This window comes from Eleutherodactylus coqui, chromosome 12 (assembly GCF_035609145.1).
Source record: "Eleutherodactylus coqui strain aEleCoq1 chromosome 12, aEleCoq1.hap1, whole genome shotgun sequence".
Lineage (NCBI taxonomy): Eukaryota > Metazoa > Chordata > Amphibia > Anura > Eleutherodactylidae > Eleutherodactylus > Eleutherodactylus coqui.
The window spans coordinates 117,381,795-117,403,380 of record NC_089848.1 but is presented as its reverse complement, the minus strand read 5'-3'; the positions used below and the strand labels follow the sequence as shown (position 1 = coordinate 117,403,380).

At 52.4% G+C, this 21,586-nt stretch overlaps 1 protein-coding gene across 1 annotated transcript; it reads left to right on the top strand.

The window, feature by feature from the left end:
* The first annotated feature begins 4,285 nt into the window (after positions 1–4,285).
* On the top strand, positions 4,286–20,961 carry CSRNP1 (cysteine and serine rich nuclear protein 1). Its single transcript, XM_066585391.1, has 5 exons — positions 4,286–4,414; positions 12,900–13,080; positions 13,751–14,010; positions 14,157–14,453; positions 15,617–20,961. The coding sequence occupies exons 2-5, from the start codon at positions 12,924–12,926 to the stop codon at positions 16,586–16,588; spliced, it is 1,686 nt and encodes a 561-aa protein (XP_066441488.1). The 5' UTR covers positions 4,286–4,414; positions 12,900–12,923; the 3' UTR covers positions 16,589–20,961.
* Positions 20,962–21,586: the final 625 nt, after the last annotated feature.

Below are 21,586 nucleotides of genomic sequence, written 5' to 3'. Positions count from 1 at the left end.
AGATAGATAGATAGATAGATAGGGGATAGATAGATAGATAGATAGATAGATAGATAGATAGACAGGAGATAGATAGATAGATAGATAGATAGATAGATAGATAGATAGATAGATAGATAGATAGATAGATAGGAGATAGATAGATAGATAGATAGATAGATAGATAGATAGATAGATAGATAGATAGGGGATAGATAGATAGATAGATAGATAGATAGATAGATAGATAGATAGATAGATAGACAGGAGATAGATAGATAGATAGATAGATAGATAGATAGATAGATAGATAGATAGATAGATAGATAGGAGATAGATAGATAGATAGATAGATAGACAGGAGATAGATAGATAGATAGATAGATAGATAGATAGATAGATAGATAGATAGATAGATAGATAGATAGATAGATAGGGGATAGATAGATAGATAGGAGATAGATAGATAGGAGATAGACAGATAGATAGATAGATAGATAGATAGATAGATAGATAGATAGATAGACAGGAGATAGATAGATAGATAGATAGATAGGGGATAGATAGATAGATAGATAGATAGATAGATAGATAGATAGATAGATAGATAGATAGATAGATAGATAGATAGATAGATAGGGGATAGATAGATAGATAGATAGATAGGAGATAGATAGATAGATAGATAGATAGATAGATAGATAGATAGATAGATAGATAGATAGATAGGAGATAGATAGATAGATAGATAGATAGATAGATAGATAGATAGGGGATAGATAGATAGATAGATAGATAGATAGATAGATAGATAGATAGATAGATAGATAGATAGATAGATAGATAGGAGATAGATAGATAGATAGGAGATAGATAGATAGATAGATAGATAGATAGATAGATAGATAGATAGATAGATAGATAGATAGGAGATAGATAGATAGATAGGAGATAGATAGATAGATAGATAGATAGATAGATAGATAGATAGATAGATAGATAGATAGATAGATAGATATGAGATAGATAGATAGATAGATAGGAGATAGATAGATAGATAGATAGATAGATATGAGATAGATAGATAGATAGATAGATAGATAGATAGATAGATAGATAGATAGATAGATAGATAGATAGATAGATAGATATCCTGTAAGGGGGAGTATATACACGTATATACACGTCTGTGAGGAGGAGTATACAGTATATACACGTCCTGTGAGGGGGAATATACAGTGCATACACGTCCTGTGAGGAGGAGTATACAGTATATACACGTCTGTGAGGGGGAGTATACGGTATATACACGTACTGTAAGGGGGAGTATACAGTATATACACGTCTGTGAGGGGGAGTATACAGTATCTACACATCTGTGAGGGGGAGTATACAATATATACACGTCTGTGAGGGGGAGTATACGGTATATACACGTCTGTGAGGGGGAGTATACAGTATATACACGTCCTGTGAGGGGGAGTATACAGTATATACACGTCTGTGAGGGGGAGTATACATATATAGACGTCTGTGAGGGGGAGTATACAGTATATACATGTCCTGTGAGGGGGAGTATACAGTATATACACGTCTGTGAGGGGGAGTATACAGTATATACATGAGGTGGTGACTATATACATGTCTGTGAGGGGGAGTATACAGTATATACACGTTTGTGAGGGGGAGTATACGGTATATACACGTCTGTGAGGGGGAGTATACAGTATATACACGTCCTGTGAGGAGGAGTATACAGTATATACATGTCTGTGAGGGGGAGTATACCGTATATACACGTCTCTGAGGGGGAGTATATGGTATATACACGTCCTGTGAGGGGGAGTATACAGTATATACACGTCTGTGAGGGGGAATATACAGTACATACACGTCTGTGAGGGGGAGTATACAGTATATACACGTCCTGTGAGGGGGAGTATACAGTATATATACGTCTGTGAGGGGGAGTATACTGTATATACATGTCTGTGAGGGGGAGTATACCGTATATACACGTCTGTGAGGGGGAGTATATGGTATATACACATCTGTGAGGGGGAGTATACGGTATATACACGTCTGTGAGGGGAAGTATACAGTATATACATGTCTGTGACGGGGAGTATACAGTATATACACGTCCTGTGAGGAGGAGTATACAGTATATACAGGAGGTGGTGACTATATACCCGTCCTGTGAGGGGGGGTAAATATATACACGTCTGTGAGGGGGAGCATAGAGTATATACACGTCTGTGAGGGGGAGTATACATATATACACGTCTGTGAGGGGGAGTATACATATATACACGTCTGTGAGGGGAGTATACAGTATATACCCGTCCTGTGAGGGGAGTATACAGTATATACACGTCTGTGAGGGGGAGTATACAGTATATACAGGAGGTGGTGACTATATACCCGTGCAGTGAGGGGAGTATAAAGTATATACACGTCTGTGAGGGGGAGTATACAGTATATACCCGTCCTGTGAGGGGGAGTATACAGTATATACCCGTCCTGTGAGGGGGAGTATACAGTATATACAGGAGGTGGTGACTATATACCCGTCCTGTGAGGGGGAGTATACAGTATATACACGTCTGTGAGGGGGAGTATGAAGTATATACACGTCTGTGAGGGGGAGCATAGATATATACAGAAGGTGGTGACTATATCCCCGTCCTGTGAGGGGGAGTATACAGTATATACCCGTCCTGTGAGGGGGAGTATACAGTATATACACGTCTGTGAGTGGGAGTATAAAGTATATACATGAGGTGGTGACTATATACCCGTCCTGTGAGGGCGAGTATACGGTATATACACGTCTGTGAGGGGGAGTATACAGTATATACACGTCTGTGAGGGGGAGTATACGGTATATACACATCTGTGAGGGGGAGTATACAGTATATACACGTCTGTGAGGGCGAATATACAGTATATACCCGTCCTGTGAGGCGGAGTATACAGTATATACACGTCTGTGAGGGGGAGCATACATATATACAGGAGGTGGTGACTATATCCCCGTCCTGTGAGGGGGAGTATACATATATACAGGAGGTGGTGACTATATACCCGTCCTGTGAGGGGGAGTATACAGTATATACACGTCTGTGAGGGGGAGTATACAGTATATACACGTCTGTGAGGGGGAGTATACATATATACAGGAGGTGGTGACTATATCCCCGTCCTGTGAGGGGGAGTATACAGTATATACACGTCTGTGAGGGCAAATATACGGTATATACATGTCTGTGAGGGGGAGTATACGGTATATACACGTCTGTGAGGGGGAGTATACAGTATATACACATCTGTGAGGGGGAGTATACGGTATATACACATCTGTGAGGGGGAGTATACAGTATATACACGTCTGTGAGGGCGAATATACAGTATATACCCGTCCTGTGAGGGGGAGTATACAGTATATACACGTCTGTGAGGGGGAGCATACATATATACAGGAGGTGGTGACTATATACCCGTCCTGTGAGGGGGAGTATACAGTATATACACGTCTGTGAGGGGGAGTATACAGTATATACACGTCTGTGAGGGGGAGTATACATATATACAGGAGGTGGTGACTATATCCCCGTCCTGTGAGGGGGAGTATACAGTATATACACGTCTGTGAGGGCAAATATACGGTATATACATGTCTGTGAGGGGGTGTATACGGTATATACACGTCTGTGAGGGGGAGTATACGGTATATACAAGTCTGTGAGGGGGAGTATATGGTATATACACGTCTGTGGGGGGAGTATACAGTATATACACGTCTGTGAGGGCAAATATAAGGTATATACATGTCTGTGAGGGGGAGTATACAGTATATACACGTCTGTGAGGGGAGTATACAGTATATACACGTCCTGTGAGGGGAGTATACAGTATATACCCGTCCTGTGAGGGGAGTATACAGTATATACACGTCCTGTGAGGGGGAGCATACAGTATATACACGTCCTGTGAGGGGGAGCATACAGTATATACATGTCTGTGAGGGGAGTATACAGTATATACACGTCTGTGAGGGGGAGTATACAGTATATACATGTCTGTGAGGGGGAGTATACAGTATATACATGTCTGTGAGGGGGAGTATACATATATACATGTAGGCGCCGCGATGAGCTGCTGACACAGAGGCGCCTAGAAGGAGAGCAGGAAGCTGAGGAGGAGGCGGCTTGATGGGGGCGGGACGGGGGCGGCTGTGGGCGGTCCTGGGCGGGGCGGCCCCGCCTCTGCCCGCCTGCGTCAGCGGCACAGGAGTTTTCCACTGACGAAAAAGGCTGCGCTGCTGCTGCGAGGATCAGAACAGGAGGAGCCGCCGCCGCGCTCACTGCTCCCGGACTATGAGAGCGCCGCTCCGCCGCCGCTGCTGCTTCTAGTGCCCGCCGCCCGACACACGGTAAGTGCTGCCGCCGCAGAGCTGCGGGCTGGGAGGGGATGTCCGCTGGGCTGTCGGTGCTGCAGCGGAGCCTTGTACTTCATGTCCCGGCAGCCGCCCGTGTCTGTATACGGTGGAGTGTGATGTGTGCGGGGAGCGCGCCCTCTGGCGGCCGCAGGCGGTGGTGCAGACCCTTATTATATGGAGGTCTGGTGGATCGTGTGCCGGCGGGTTATTAGCAGCGCTGCTCGTACAGCCGGTGACTCGTATGAAGTGATGGCCGCCGGGACTCCCGTCCTTCTATGTATGAAGTTGGCTGTGATGACGTCGTCGGGCCGCGGGGTCTCTGCTGATGTCAGTCTAAAGTTTTTGGCGCTCGCTGATGGGGGGGGGGGGGGGTGATGACGCGCGGGGGAACTCGTGACGTCACTGGATTCCTCTGGAGTTAGTAGGAAGGGGATGATGTCATCCCGGTGACTCAGCGGCTCCCGCCTCGTTCAGAGATACTTTGTTTCCACGGTTGGATCTGCGACGCGTGTATATAGTATATAGTCTGGTCGTGTGATGTCACCGCGTCTTCTCTGATGCTCCATCCCAATTCTTCCAAGTGGCGGTTATTACTGCGGTGCCTCCGGCCTCCATCATGGCGAATGGCGCTAATTGGGACTTAACTTTTTTTTTTTTTTGTCCTTCAACTTCTGTGGGATAAATTCAGAATTCTCAAAACTGCTGCGATCGGATGGCGGGGGCGGGGCGGGGCGCTATGGCAGAAAAATGCTAACTTTGGCGCACTTTTTTGCTTCAAACTCTGGCACGGATTTCCCTCTGGCCAAAACATTTGCGCGGCGTGCTGGCGTCACGCGGAGGCGGGGCCACAGAACTTCCCGTGTGACTCTGGCCTCTGCGGTTTTTGCCTCCGATCCGCAGGCAGTTAAGGGCCAAACGGCGCGAGGAGATCCGATACGTTTTTGGGGGCCGCGCTCTTCTGTGTTGGAGTTCTGCACAGGGATTTGCCCGTTTATGGGGATCTGCGTGCAGATTGGCGCAATTAACGTGAAAAATTGTAAACAAATCCCGCCATAACTCCGCCGCAGAATCCGTGGCTTTTTGGCGCGGATTTATCTCTCGATGGGCAGAATCCGTCGGCGTAATGCGAGGAGCGTTTGTGCGTCAAGAACAACTTCCTGCGATGGAAACGCGATTTCCTCGGATGTTTCACATTAAACGTGCGGATACAGCCGCGCCAGACGCGGACTGTGGAGGCGCACAACTTTGGACGCACCATAAGAGGAAAATGGCGCGGGTGCATTTGGTGCAGATCCCAATTAAAAGCCACCGTGTGTTTTGCGCTGCAGATTTCCCGCCATCGTCTGCCGCGGATTTTGACGCAAAACTTGATTTAAACTTTCTGCTGTGGAAATCCTCCCAATTCCGTTACGTGTGACCGCGCCCGAGTGACGAGCGGAAAGGCGACTCTGTACGAAATCTGATGTGCAACGATCTGCCGTACAAAAAAACGTATGTTGTGGCTCTTCTGGCGCCGGCGGTAGATTCTGGGAACGGCGCCACACCTGTCTATTGGCCGTGCCAGGTATTGCACCTTGTCTCGTGTGACTGGAGGTGAGCTGCAGTACCAGGCGAGGACACACGTGGCGCTGTCTTTAATCCCGCGCGTTGACATGTAGCGGGATTGGTGCTGATTTTTCTTTTTGCGCGATCCGCAGCAGGCTCCGCCCCTCAATTAAAAGGATGAAACCTGCAGCTCCGCATCAAAATCCGCCGTTTATGAGCGCCCAGTCAGGCTCCTCCCACACGGCGCGGGTGGTGTAACAAGGGACACCGGGCGCTACTCAGTTGGGTTTTACACGAAGCCACGCCATACCGCAGAAGGGGGCGTGGCCTTATTATCCGCAGTGCGTCTCCCTCAGCTGTGGCGCCAATGATGAGTCTCCGCCCCGCATAGAAGACGCCATTGCGTGATGATCAGGCGTTGGGGCCGCCGTACGTTCAATCGCGTTAAAGGTACGTTGTCTTCAGCCCTCTTGGGTTTGATCTGCGGTTTATGGGAGACGGTTACTGCGCCGCCGCCATGTGACCGCGAGCCGTCCGTACGCTGCTGCTGCGCCAGGTGTGGGCCCCGTGCTGGTCGCAGTCCGCGCTCTCCTGTTAGATGATCCGGCACACGTGAGCTGCCGCCATCACAACAAGCAGATCCGGTTCTACCGCATTCTCTGATCCACTGGATTTGCATCGGGGTGATCGGTCGCTGACTACTTGCGGCTCGCAGGTTCCGCACGTGGCTGTTATGGCCTGTAAACAGGTGTCTGGCAGGCAGAAGTGCTGCGGGATCCGAGGGGTTAATGCGGTTGGACGGGTACCTTAGAGCGCTCACTGCGGGCGGGTTGTCACCCAGCTCTCCCAGGACCCTGATGGGAGCGGTTCAAGAACAGGTGGGCCCGGCCGGTTTGCCCCGACTATGTGGATGGCGGGGGCGCGCTCTGCGCCGCACAGCGGTCACGTTGGTCGTCTCTCCTTCCCGCTGACCGCTGGGACCAGGAAGCTGCAGAAAGGAGTTTTTAACCCCTTGATAGAAGAAGATTCATGAATCATGCTGCAGGGGAAGTGATCGGCCACCCGTGGGAATCCCCGCCGCCCGTGGGCATCCCCACCGCCCGTGGTGCCTGCTGCCCGTGGGGATCCCCAACGGGGGACTTCGACAGACTTGTCATTGTAGTCTAAAGGGTTTTCCAAAAGTGGAAAAGCCCTTTAAATGCTGAGAGCCGACCGATCCCGCGCCGCCGACACCCCGGGCGGGACTCCAGTGGGCGAGGTCGGTATCAGTCCGATATCACGCTTGTAAACATGCGAGTGTGATGCGCGCCATTTTTCGCGTACGTGGAATCACATTATCGATAATAGGAGAAATTATAAATTGCGTTTGCCGGCAACTCCCTTTTTGTGCCTCAAAAATTGGCGCATTCGCCCTAAAATGTAGTCCCAGCGGCGGGAGAAGTCGCCCGTGTGAAGAAGGGATTGTATTGGCATCGCACACCTCGCTATAATAACGGGCGGGCGAAGGCTTTATTTACACGGCCGGTAAAGTCGCGTGAGTCCTGCGGGTACACGGAGCTCGCGCCTTCTACTGCGCCATTGTTTTCGTCTTACCCCGATGGTGCGTGGTGGACATCCCGAAGTGTGCCCTGTTTTCGTGCGCCTCGCACACCATAGGTGATATAAGGTGCTCCTCGCCAGGCGTTGCGCCCTTTCACCAGCGTAAATCCGTAGTCTCCGATTGCGTCCGGCGGACAATATACCACATTTGCGCGTCCGACGTAACCTCTTGAGCCGGGATGCTTCAGACAAACAAGATAAGTCCCCGACGGCCTCAGCAGATGTGGCGGGGCGCACGCCGGCCTCCATGTTGACTCTGCCGACGGCCTCAGCAGATGTGGCGGGGCGCACGCCGGCCTCCATGTTGACTCTGCCGACGGCCTCAGCAGATGTGGCGGGGCGCACGCCGGCCTCCATGTTGACTCTGCCGACGGCCTCAGCAGATGTGGCGGGGCGCACGCCGGCCTCCATGTTGACTGCCGACGGCCTCAGCAGATGTGGCGGGGCGCACGCCGGCCTCCATGTTGACTCGTACAGCGGAGGCCGCTCATTCCTGACATTCCTGCACATATGGATAATGCCAAGAGCGAGGGAGCGGAATGATGCATTCCTCACACCGGGGCTGCTCTCCAGGGGGCGCTGTCCTTGGCCAGGGTGGATGTGTTGGCCGTGTCCCCGCAGGCCAGCGGCTCCTCGCTGTCGTCTTCCTCCTTGGCGCTGCACCTTTAAGGCTGGCTGGGAGCGGTGGTGCCAGACAAGAATTCCTGCGGTTTTGGTCCAGCGACTCTTGTACTTGTTTAAAAAGCTGTTTTTAGTAAAATAGATGAGCGAGCGGCCGGCCGGCCAGGAACAGAATGTCTTCTGGCAGCCGGGGGAGGCAGAGCAATAACCTGAAATAAAATGAAGTTAAATAGTTGTTCTTGTACGGAGCGGAATGAGACGGCGCGACAGGAGCAGAATGACGCGACGCGAGCGGAATGAGACGGCGCGACAGGAGCAGAATGACGCGACGCGAGCGGAATGAGACGGCGCGACAGGAGCGGAATGGCGCGACGCGAACGGAATGAGACGGCGCGACAGGAGCGGAATGGCACGACGCGAGCGGAATGAGACGGCGCGACAGGAGCGGAATGGCACGACGCGAGCGGAATGAGACGGCGCGACAGGAGCGGAATGACGCGACGCGAGCGGAATGAGACGGCGCGAAAGGAGCGGAATGGCGCGACGCGAGCGGAATGAGACGGCGCGACAGGAGCGGAATGGCGCGACGCGAGCGGAATGAGACGGCGCGACAGGAGCGGAATGGCACGACGCGAGCGGAATGAGACGGCGCGACAGGAGCGGAATGGCACGACGCGAGCGGAATGAGACAGCGCGACAGGAGCGGAATGGCACGACGCGAGCGGAATGAGACGGCGCGACAGGAGCGGAATGAGACGACGCGAGCGGAATGAGACGGCGCGACACGAGCGGAATGAGACGACGCGAGCGGAATGAGACAGCGCGACAGGAGCGGAATGGCACGACGCGAGCGGAATGAGACGGCGCGACAGGAGCGGAATGAGACGACGCGAGCGGAATGAGACGGCGCGACACGAGCGGAATGAGACGACGCGAGCGGAATGAGACGGCGCGACACGAGCGGAATGAGACGACGCGAGCGGAATGAGACGGCGCGACAGGAGCGGAATGACGCGACGCGAGCGGAATGAGACGGCGCGACAGGAGCGGAATGACGCGACGCGAGCGGAATGAGACGGCGCGACGCGAGCGGAATGAGACGGCACGAGCGGAATGGCGCGGCGCCGCTCCTGCGTCACTGGTGCAAAAACACTTAGTACGGGTGCTTTGGGGGGGGGGGGGGGGTTCCCTTTTTTTTTTTTTTTTAAACCATATTGAGCAGCAGAAAATGTGAAGTAACGCTGATCTGTCTTCCACATCTGTGCCCCTGTGCAGCACCGCAGCCGGGTGTGCACTGCCCACCATCATACATGCGTGTGCCCTGGTCCAGGCGCCGCAGCGTGAGCATTGGGCAGCCGCCCCCCCCCCCCTCCCCCCATGGTCCCAAGAAATGATTATGCGGACGTTCTCTACTCGTTGCTTGCGGTTTTTGTACACATGGCAGCCCCGGTGTGGATGGCCCTAAAGGGTCATAGGGTCATCGCCCTTCTGCAGGTTCGTCTTCGGACGCAGGAATCTTGTCTTCGCCCTCTGCGCCGCGGTCACCCTGAAAGCCGATCCCAGGTCAGCGTCTGCCAGTGATGATTTACGTGTCTGACCCGGGCACTGAGGACGCGGCAAGAGGTTTTATTTTTAGGTGGTCCAGCAGAGGAGGTGCGGCGTCAGTGACCCCGTAGCGTGTGACACGTGGGGCCAGGAGGGACATCCGTGCCGGGCGGTGATCGTCTTACACGCCGCGACCGGCGCTCTATAAATGTCTGTGCTTGAACTCTTGAACCTCGGCCCATGTCGCCCGCCTGCAGGGAGGGGCGAGCGGACGGGCACGGTCCTGCGTTGTGTGACCTGCTCGCTGAATATCGACCCGTGAAGGGAGGCGCTCCGGGCCGCATCGCACAGCGACGTACACCTGGACTTGGCGTGGGGCGCTGCGCAATCTTCTACCCGCTGGCCGTCAGCGGCACTTTGCTGCGAGTGGCGCCCGTCCGTGTGTTAAGGAGTTACCCGCTTGGTCGCACGCTGTACGTTAAATGGCAGTGCGGGGCCGCGGCTGGCGGCTCATATAACAAGCTTGTAAATAATTAACTAGCGCACTGCCTCACCGCTCTGCAAATATCGCAGTCATTCCGCGTTAATCGCACGCAGCGAGGATGGCGCTTCCGTTTCTTGATTCACTTCCCCTGATATCGGCGCAAAATGTTGTCCTGCGAATGGTTCTTCGGACGACTTAAGGATTTAGTGCTGGAGTAAGTGAGAAGGGAAGATGGAGGACGACGGCGCCCCGCGCTGGTCAGTGTGGAGAGGTGTAATCTGCATTGGTGCTGGGACTTGTTGTACTACGGGGTGAGATGATGGTTCCAGATACAGCAAATAATGGCTTGACACGTGGGGTCCATCACGCGGGCGTATTTCACGGCGCGCACGTCCACTACCGCTAACTAGGCTTCACGCACGGATTGGTCTGCCTGAAACCTGTCGCGGCTCATTCCACCCTGGTCTGTCGCAGCCCAAAGTCGGACACCCCCCCCCCCCCCCCCCCCCCCCCCCCCCCCCCCCAAGTCCACCGCTTGCTGGTAGCAGGCTGCACACGGACGGGTGCGGTGTGATGGGAGTTGCGCCCGTGTTCACACGCTGCTGATTTGCTGCAGATCTGCATTTGAATTGCGCTACAATTCCCACCGAGTCTGACGTATGAGCGACACCCGGGCTCCGTTCACACCGGCGGGCCAAGGGGCTGTTTTCACACTGATACGTTTTTCGTTCAAAACCGCCTGGCGTTTCTTCTGTGAATCTGCGCTAGTCGGGCGCCGGCTTCCTGCACGTCAGGGGATCGCAAGTGCTTCACATTGAGGACCTCGGATGCAGGTGCCATGCGATGGGTTTAAAGGTCCCATAGAAAAGGGCGGGCGGGGTGATCCGCAGGAACACCCAAAGATGGGAGGCGCGGCAGTCTTATCAGCGCTACGAGGGGGGGGGGGAATCCAAAGATGGGAGGCGCGGCAGTCTTATCAGCGCTGCGAGGGGGGGGAATCCAACAATAGGAGGGGCGGCAGTCTTATCAGCGCTGCGAGGGGTGGGGGGAATCCAAAGATGGGAGACGCGGCAGTCTTATCAGCGCTACGAGGGGGGGGAATCCAACAATAGGAGGGGCGGCAGTCTTATCAGCGCTGCGAGGGGTGGGGGGAATCCAAAGATGGGAGACGCAGCAGTCTTATCAGCGCTGCGGGGGGGGGGGGGGATCCCTGCGCTGTGGGGGGGGGGGGATCCCTCTTGTGCACTGCGAGACATGGATGTTCACGAGATCCTCGCCCGTCTGATAGATGGAGCTGCAGCGAACTGTCCTGACTCTTCTGTTACTTTGTATCAGTTTGCTGCTCCTCTGTATCCGCTGCCGGTTGCTACATTTGCACTCTCTTTCGTCGCCCCCTTCCTACTACTCCAGTGACGAGGGGAAGCGCGCCGTTTCCTCCCGATGTCTTCCTCGTCACCGGCGGCGCTGACGTCGGCTCGCTAGTAAAGCCGTGGAAGTTTCCTGGCTGTCGTCGGTACACAGCAGACGCCTGAGTCACCCTGAGTCATCCCCCCGCCGTCTGCTGCTCATCCCTCCTACACGGCTAATATCAATCTGATGCTTCATACGCCGGGATACAAATCGTGATCAGCCGAGCGCCTGCTATTCACTCCGCGAATACTCCAAAGCCCCGCGGGGAAGACGGCCGTCAGCAGATACAATGCAGGGCGATCAGCGGGCGGCTCGCAGGTGGCCGCTCGTCACTCTCGCTTTATTCTCGTGGGATGTGGCGTTTGTGGGGTTAACGGCTCGCTCCACGGGGAATCTGATCCGGAGCACGAAGTGTCCGTCTCCGAAACCGGTTACCATTCAGGCGGCCAGAGGCTGCAAAAGAATCCAAGAAGGGATTCTGCGCCATCGATGTGTTATAAGACGCCCTGCCTGGAGTTCCCGGAGAGGCGCCGCTCGTACATCCTGCGAGACGTTCCCCCCCCCCCACCCCCCACCCCCACCCCACCCCCCGGTGAACGAGCTCGTTCAGGCTGAATGGGATGTGACGGTCGCCGCGTTATTACAGTCCGGCATGTTTTAGAGCCGCAGCGGATCTGTTCGTTATTACCTGTCGCTATTAATCGGTCTCTTTAACCCCTTAGTGACGCGGCCCTTTTTTGCTCTTAAGGATGCAGCGATTTCTGGGGGCGTTTTGATCATCAACTTTTTAATTTTCCCATCAACATGGCGATATGAGGGCTCGTCCCCTTCTTGTTTTGCGTGGCGAGCCGTAGTTTTTATTGGCACATGGGGCACGGAGTAAGAAATCCGTTCTGCCTCCTATTTTGTTTTACAGCGTTAACCATGCAGTGTGTTCTGCGTGGGCACGAATGACATCAGGGGCAGCGCCCTCCCTTCTCTCTGAACCCTTCACATGCAGCTTGCAACATGGATCGTGGCATGCAAGGTGTTAACAGCAGGGATTGGTGTGGTCACTGATCCCCGCTGTCGGTCACTCCTAGCTCCCGCTATGGATGGCGCCACCTATTGGGCGTAAGCTTGCATCCTGGGGAGGGAATGGTTTCGCAGCCAGCATGTAAGGTTGTGCCATCTACGTTAAGGGGTTAATGACTGATTTGCTTTCAGCTTCCGTTGGCCATTGGGCTGTATGATATTTAACCCTTCGTCTAACGTGTTCTTTCCTCATTTTCTCAGGACTGTGAAATCTCCAGGATCGCCATGAGCGGGCTACTGAAACGCAAATATGAAGCCTTGGAGGACGACTTCACCTACTCCTCCTCCTCTTCGTCCCCTTCGTCGTCGGCCACCTCTTCAGGAGGGGAATCTGATGACGAGTTCGGTTACAGCCCCCGGCCGCCTCTGAGCGACTTCACCCGTAAGTGGATGATGATGGTGGGAGCGAGCGTCTCGTCTCCCAGCTGTTGTGCCGTATGACAGTAAACCAGGCTCTAAATAATCCGCATAGTTTCCATAGCGGCGGCATTAAAGATGGCGGCTCTCCACCACCTGATTAAACACGGAGAACTTTTCCTGCTTGGCTTAAATCTATAAGCGCTGCGTACGAGTCGCGTGCATGCCTCCTCGGCGCTCGCTCAGACACTCTCGAGCTCTCCGCAGGCTCTCACCTTTGCAACAAGTATGTGTTTACCCTTGCAGTAAGCCAACGAAACTGTCAGTCGCCAAAGGGGTGGGGTCGCCAGGTTTATTTACTTGCTGTGAAATTTGACTCCAATTTGCACACTGTAAAACCTTATGGCCTTGAATCCCCTCTCGTTGATCGGTGACGGCCCAGCCTCTTGGTGACTTCTTAGTTGCACGACCAAAGGTCGCTGTGTGACCCTGTGACCTCAACCCTCACATGGAGGTCAGTTGGATCGCTGCGAGCCCAATGGGAGGGCACGGCTACGCTGCGTTCTATAGTTGCGCCCCCCCCTTGCTGCGGTGAAAAGTTCCTCACCTTTAATCGGCAAAGTCAGTCGTTGGGTGAAATGGTGGTTTGGTCACATCTGCGGATCGTCTCTTACATACTGTTGTTTTGTGTTCAGCGGTGTCCATCCTAAAGAAGGCCAAGCGGGCCAAGAAGAACAAGGTTCAGTTCGATCGGGTGATCGTCTTCTACTTCCAGCGATGCCAAGGTTTCACAAGCGTGCCAAGTCGAGGCGGATGCACTCTGGGAATGCGGCTAAAACACGTCCACAGCCGGCAGTTCACATTGGAAGAGTTTTCCAGGGAGCAGCTGAACCGACGAAGGGAGAAGCTAAAGGAGCGCTTAAAAGAGGAGAAGCTCCTGGCCTTAAAGAATATGGTAAGTGCAGCAGCGCCAAACCTGTGGGTGGCGCTGGAAGCCGCTGATGTGGTAGCGCAGGTGATATTGAGGAGATGACTCTCGGTAACGGCGCACAGGATCGGTTACTATTATTATATTTCTTACCTTGACTTCTGTTTCTTCAGTTTACTAAGAACGGTACGATCGAGTCCGAGAAGGCCAACAACCTCCACATCGACGACATCTGCGATGAAGACATCGACATGGCCAACGCTGAAATGGAAGACGGCTTCAGTCCACGGATGTACCCTGCCAAGAAACGGCGGGCACTGCTGAAGGGAGAAGGCGTAAAGAAGATCGAAAAAAGTGAAAAGCACGAACTTAACGAAATTCGGAGGTCGAGAGAAGAATGCGGCTGCAACTGCCAGGACGTCTGTGAGCCGGAGACCTGCAGCTGCAGCCTGGCCGGCATCAAGTGTCAGGTTAGGACCGCTCTATGATTGCTCCTCAGAAGCCTTTCTTAAATACTTAGATCCTCCTTCGTTCCGCTCTTCATTTGTTTGCATCCCCTCTTGGGACCCATTGACACATGTACTGGATGTAATTCTAGTAATTCTCCCGTTGTAGCATCGTACCCCTCCAACCTCCCAGATTACAGAATGTTCAAGGTGTTAAAACCAGTTTCAGGACAAAACGTTGTCCCCGGTCTGGAGGGGGGGGGGGGGGGGGATCACCTACACTTGTTCTCTCTCTGCCATCCGTCCAATTGTTTCGGGTCCAGTTTTTGGCAGTTCAAGATGGCGGACACAATCCTCATTACCGACTTCCCATACATGCTCTCTGGTTGGCTTGTTCTGCTCATGTGACCACCACTGGCCAGTACAGTGTTCATTGGCTGGATAGAAACTCTTTGGCCATCTTGGACAGCGGAGAAGAATAGATGAGGTACTATACCTCCGATCCCAGGGCAGACGTATTGTCCAAAATCAGAGGGTCACTTCCCAAATATACGTTGGGCTTTAGTGGTTATCGGTGGTTTTGTATGAGAGCAGATAGCTTAACGTTCCCTCAACAGGGGTGAGCGAAGACCTTTAATTTCAACACTCCACCCTTGTCTTTCCCAGATGAGGGACTAACCGCACCGACGTACTTTGCTTCAGTTTAATGTCAGAACGATTGTTCGTCTGCCGAGCTTCCCCGTCCATATGGACCTTCAGCTTGGCCAAGTGTTCATCTTGGTGACCCCTCTGGTGCCGCCTTGGGGTCTGACCACACCGACGTATCTTGCCTCAGTGCTATGTACAGAATACGGAAGTGTGCCTGGGCCTGACCGCCAGTCTTCTGATTCGAACTCGAAGCATCATAAGAGACCGGCGGTCAGGCCCAGGCACACCTCCGTATTCTGTACATAGCACTGAGGCAAGATACGTCGGTGTGGTCAGTCCCTAAGCCGGCACGAGCGGTATCTTAGATGGTGGACAGATTGGTCTAGACATGATGGCAGTCTGACTGCGGCTTACCTCCCTGAACACTTGGCCGTATAACCGGGAAGCTTGGCAGACAATCGTTCTAATGGTTAAGTGTATGGACCGCTTTACAGCTTACCCACAACTCATTGATTCATGCTGTTTCTGTCCTCTTCCAGAGGGATCATTCAACTTTCCCATGTGGATGTACCAAGGACGGGTGCGGAAACCGAAATGGAAGAGTAGAGTTTAACTCCTCGCGGGTGCAGACGCACTTCATCCATACTGTTATGAAATTGGAGCTGGAGGAGAAAAGGCAAAGCGACAGCGATGATGAGAACGACCAGCCTGAGACGCCGTGCATCGACAGGCTGAACCCCTTTGGGTGCTCCTCCATAGAGTCTAGTGAAGACCACGACAGGACTGTTCCCGGCACGGGCCCGCCCACTGCGCCCTATCATTTCAACGTAGACTTGGAGCCAGCAAGTGAAAACAGCTGCAGCAGCGACACGACGGACAGCTCGTCCGGCCAGAGCGAAAGCTCCGAAGGTCCCTTCGAACTGGCGTCTTCATCGGATAAATCCCAGTCGGATTTTGAGGAAGACTATCTGGCTAGGATTCTTCATTTCAACGACTCGGAGTACGAGGAGAACAGCAGCGACTGCCCGGACAACCTCAGCTTCTTTCACAGCACCGACTTCTTCTGCGATAAGGTTTACGAATCGCTCTACAGCTCGGAAAAGTCCGCCAGCGGCTCATACGCCAACATCACAAGGTGCGGCGATGAAAACGCAAACCAAGGCAGCATGGATTGCTTTACGGACAACGAGGTCTCGGTGGCCATCTCTGCGGACTCCACCACCGCGCCGCCGGGGGAGCCGCCCTTAAAAAGCTATATGGATATCAGCCTTTCCTCCGAAGCCTTTGATATTCCGGACGACGGCGACTACAACTTTGGGACCCTTTACAACTCCTTGACGGAGTATGAGAACCTGTGCTCCCAGCAGTGCCTGGTGACGCTCCTCACCCCCGCCGACGCCGCCGCCAGCTTCTTGGAATCCTTAATGAGCTCTTCGGAGTCCTGTGGTGACAATCAGTACCTGGAGGATGCCTTAAAGTCCCCGTCCCCTTTTGAGTCCCTCATCGCCTGAGTGGAGGATGTTCTTTCTAGGAGCGCTGGATACAATTTCCGGAATGTTTCTATTGTGGATTTTTTTCCATGGATAAACGTCTATTTTGGTCTTTTTATGGGGATTAAACGCCTTTTTTTGGACGCTGTCGGTTTCGCTTACGAACAAATGAGTTTTTCTTTTTGTAAAAGACTTGTACATAGTTTGGAAAACAAAAAAGATTCTTCTGTATGTTTTTGACCTGTGAGAAGCTTCTTCTATGGGGGGGGGAAGGGGGTCTTCAGTGCTTTTAAGAGGAACTATCCATGTATTTATTGTAGAAGCAGTGATGGCGGCGGTGCGCACCGCTCCGGTTTACAGGAGATGTGAGCGGCGCCTACTTCATACAGAGCTGTTATTTATTGGCGGCCGCGGAGTCTTTATTTAATGGGAGATACCTCAGATGTATTCTGTACAATCAGATCCTCCGTAATATATCTGCGTTATTTATGAACTTAGTTTATTTTTATCATTATAAGATACAAATGTCCCTTTTCTTCCCCTAATGTGCAATATTACAGCAGCGGGCGCCATTGGAGCGGCCATCCTGAGATGGGCTTGATCGCCTATCCGAGTGGGCTCGTCTTGTCTTAAGGCTCTTTTACACAGACTGATAGTCTTTTAAGCGACCGCCGACGTCACCGCTGGGGTCATCAGCGCTCGTAAAAAACATTCAAACTGAAAGGCTTGCTGGAGGCTCGCGGGCTTCTCACCCGCTTCACCTTTAATGGGCTGGGTGGCGAGCGTTTACATCGGACGCAAAGTTTTTTTTTTTTCATTGCATTCACACTAAACGATTATTGCTCATTCGTCCTTTTGAACGCATTTTGAGCGATTAATCGTTACGTGTAAATGGGCCTTTACTGCAGGATCACTGCACCCACAGAAGACGAGCACCGTTCTGTTCCCTTCCATGGGACTGACAGAAATGGCGCAGCACGTGACCATTTCCATCAGCCTCATTGACGTGGAATCGAGCATCCCCACGCCGTTCAATCTGTAGGGGGTGCAGTGAGGAAACGGGACCCACTGGTGAGACCACCACCGCGCCAACCCGCTCCGGTAACATCCAGCACACGGACGTTATCGGGAAGCTCAGTGGGTTTAGTTTCATCTTTGCTAGGGTCGCCGTTTCCCCACAACGCCCCGTCCGCTTCATTCGTTCACAAGCCATACTTCCACGGTCGTTATTTAATCTATAAGTTATTTCCTATTTATTTGGGTTTGGCCAGACGCTGAGCGGCAGCAGGCCGGGCGCCTCACGGGCAGAGCGGGGTGCAGACCCGCTGCAATAGACAGTGACGTGGAGCTAGAATGGAGCGAGCAGAGAGGCGGCGGCGGATGGTTCCGTACTCCCGGCTATTTATCTCATTGCCTCTATAGCGCAGGAGGTTATTTATTGCGGCGCGGCGAGTCTCCAGGCGGTTCTCTTCTTGGATCCTTTGTGTATTTAAGCTTTGAGGGCGTTTAATAAATAACATTTTATGTTTCTAATAAGTGTTTTTATATATATATTTTCCCCCCCTAAATTATAAATCCTTGTTAACGCTGGCGGCTCCGCCCCCCACATACATTATGTAGAACTTTTTTTTTTTTTACCTTTTTGAGCTGCTCTACCACAATGCTCCCGCTGCCCTCTGAAGTGTGAAGCGGTGTTTCCCGTAGTCGCCCGCCGCTCATCCCGTCCGATAACCGGGTCCTACTGCTATTTATGAAGATTGCACATTTTTATCTCTGACCTGATTGGCTACTGTGAAGACTGTTCTGTGTGACGGGGCAGACTATGGAAACACATTTTGGCTATGCAGCTATGGCCGATCCTCTGGCAGGATGACCTTGATGAGGGACTGCTGGCTCTTGGCTCCACGAGTTCCGACTTGAAGGGTGGAAATGGTATTTTTTAAAAAATGAACTGTTCATGGAATAAAAGGATTAAAGGGGTTGTTCCATTTCTAGCTGCAGGAAGCAGACAGTGCCATAAATTACATAGTGGTCCGGATTGGTATTGCAGGCACATTCACTTCAATAGGACTCTGCATGCAGTACCAACCCGGTCCACTGAACATTGTACGGAGCAAAACCACTGGAAGTGGGCAACTCCCTCCACTAGCATTAAATCTGCTAAAATGTTTGCACATGTCGAGTCCAAGAACGGGAGGTGAAGCGTTGTGTTACTTGGCGCTCTTCCTTTGGGCCGTTTACCTCTTACACTTTCCAAGATGGCCGCTGTACTACTGACACTACCTGACGCATTGATTGGCTGAGAGACACTGCACTGCTCTCGTTGGCCAGCGCCGGTCCATCAGAGAAGTCCCTGAGACTACCGACGCACCCCTAGTGCTCTGTAAGCTCCGTTCTGATTGGCCAGAGCTGGTCCATTAGAGCAGCGTGAAGTCTGCACATTGGGTAAAGATAGCAGCATGGCCGCCATCAAAGAGGAGCCACAGGATTGGGCAGATCCGGAAGGAAGAGTGCTGGGTAATATTAACCCCTTCCTTGAAGAGTCACTTTAAGTGCTAATATTGCACGCCTTGCAATCAATACTGAGGTCTAAGCTGTACGCCAAAGGTGTGCGCTGCGCGTAACGAGGCTTGTTTAATGAGCGGTGTGAAGGGGCCGTTACACAACGCAGCTTTTAGGAGACGCCAATGTTGGGTAATGGCGAGCTCTGACGGCGCGGTCACCCGCCTGCATTAAATAAGCTTTAGGGCGCTTTCACACGGGCAAAACGTTTCTGCAGGGACGCTGCAGCATTCGCCGTCCTGCATGGCGATCTGCGCCGCCGACCTGCGGAGGTTGAGGCAGCATAGAAAATGGCTTTCATCGGCCCGGAATTTCACATCAAAATCCACATTTAGCCCTGCAGGTTTTCCGTAACGGCAAATTAGGCCGCATCCCGGTGGGATAACGGCGCCCGTGCGGAAGGGCCGCTAAGGTGTCGTTTTGGTGCAATGCATTCAGCCTCGCCCAGACCTGATCCTCCTAGTGATACCCACAAGTGCCTTCGCCAGCACTACTTATGTATGCCGGTCTCGCTGTTGTGCCCATATGCCCTTACATGTGTATGTAGTAGCGGTGAGCGATGCTCACTTCAGATTCCCTAATTTGTGGCCTCGTGGAAGGTCTCGTGTTGCGTGCTGGAGTGTCTCATATATGACCCTTGGTACATAAGCTTTGTATATTGAATGAGGTGCCTTCTTCCAAACAGCGCCCCCCACTGTCCATCGGTAGTTCCTGGTATTCTGCTCAGTCCTGTTTTGAAGTGAGAAGTTGCGTTGTAATACCAGATACAGCCTGGGCAGAGGTGTGGCGCTGTAGCTGTAAGAAGGCAGCCATGTACAACCCCCTCAGCCTGTACCCATCAGTCCATCCACTATGTCCTTGGGGCTCATTTTAGCTCTGTAATTCCAGTCTAGACAAAAAGAAAAACCAGTTCTTAAAGGGGTATTCCCATCTTGACCTTTTTATGGTTTAGCCAAAGGATAGGCCATAAGTCTGATAGGTGCGGGTTCCACCTCTAGGACCCACATCCGTCTTAAGTTCTGCCTCTGGCCCGGCTGTATGGGGTGGTTGGGACTTTTGGAAACATCCAAGTGGGCTTCACTCCGCTGTTTCTATAACTCTCATAGAAGTCAATGGGAGCTGCACCAATGGAGCCGCGTACCGAGCTAAACTGTTTCCATGGGAACGGTATGGCACACGGCCTGTCGGAGTCACAGATACGGCTCAGCCATGTTTGGCTCTTTCTATCCTCCCGGCCACCTTGTATTCAGTGGTGGTGGCAGTGCAGCCTTGTTCAGCTCAGGTGAGAACACCCCTTTAAGGGAATCCACCCCCCTAGAGAAGTAAGTGGCCGCTTTCTCCAGCTATCTGATCACTGATGGAGCTACCTACTAGATATAGTGTTTGAGACGAAGGTGCCCGTGACTAGGGCTGCCTATCCATTGGTAAACCTGCTGTCGGCCAGCTTGCCGATCTCCATCGCTTCTAGATCTTGGCGTCAAGTAATAAACATTCCCCTTGCATCTTGGCGATCTTGTAGATCGGTCCTGGCAGCGAGCGGGTGAGGTTGGGAGATGCTGGCGCCACTCTGGTACTCGGTGACGCCACATTCCAGGGTTACTCATCATCCTGCCGTCATCTAACTTATTGGTTTGTGCCAACCCCCTCCGCTGGATTCAGTCCGACTGTCCGCTATTTATTGATGCTTCTGTCCCTCCTCGGTCGCTCAACTTTGCCATTTTTGTAAATATGAGTGTTTTTTGTGTTACGCGCGGAGTCTCCGGGCCGTCTGTCATTTCATGAAAGCAATATGAAGAAATATCATTACACCTTCAATAAAAACCTGAAAACAATGTCTTGTCCCTCATTAATCTGTGGGGTTCTGTGGCCCCCTGGGCAAAGCTTGGGGGTATTGCTTCTCCTCGTGGAGAGCGCCATAAGGGTGTTGGTGGAAGTCGTTTATAGGTCATGCAATGCTTCCTGGGGAAAAAAGCTATGCAAATGAGTGACCTGATCCTTCCCAGCGGCACCTAATAAGATGAGGCCGCTTTGGTGTGAGAAAATTGCGCAAGATGCGTGTGGTGGAGACGTGCCAATCCTGCACGACTATAAAGCATCTTCTTGTGAATGGTCCTCCATGCTGGATTTTTTTTTTTTCTCTTTCCCAGCGGCGCAGCATTTCCTGTCCGTGGGTCTGGCGCGGCATGCGATGCTTCCCCGAAGCGATGTGAGGCGTGTAACACAAACGCTTCATCCGTGGGGGCGGCGCATGTTGGCACAAGGGATGCCTTTTTGTCCGATCTCGCACCCGCCTGCATGGAATCAGCCTGAAGCGGTCGTTTTCTGCACGTGCGATACGTTTTTATGCTAAGGACACAATTTGCATCAGATTTTATGGGGTTAAATGGCTGGTTCCAATAATCCGCTCTAAGAAGCGATCGCGCTCGCATGAAACTCGCATCGCATTTCGGGGGGGGG

Bases quoted from the DNA above. Each gene is read 5' to 3' on its own strand.
- CSRNP1 (XM_066585391.1), top strand. From the start codon at position 12,924: ATGAGCGGGCTACTGAAACGCAAATATGAAGCCTTGGAGGACGACTTC. The intron at 14,011-14,156 runs GTAAGTGCAGCA...CTGTTTCTTCAG, and splicing joins TCCTGGCCTTAAAGAATATG to TTTACTAAGAACGGTACGAT. The intron at 14,454-15,616 runs GTTAGGACCGCT...GTCCTCTTCCAG, and splicing joins TGGCCGGCATCAAGTGTCAG to AGGGATCATTCAACTTTCCC.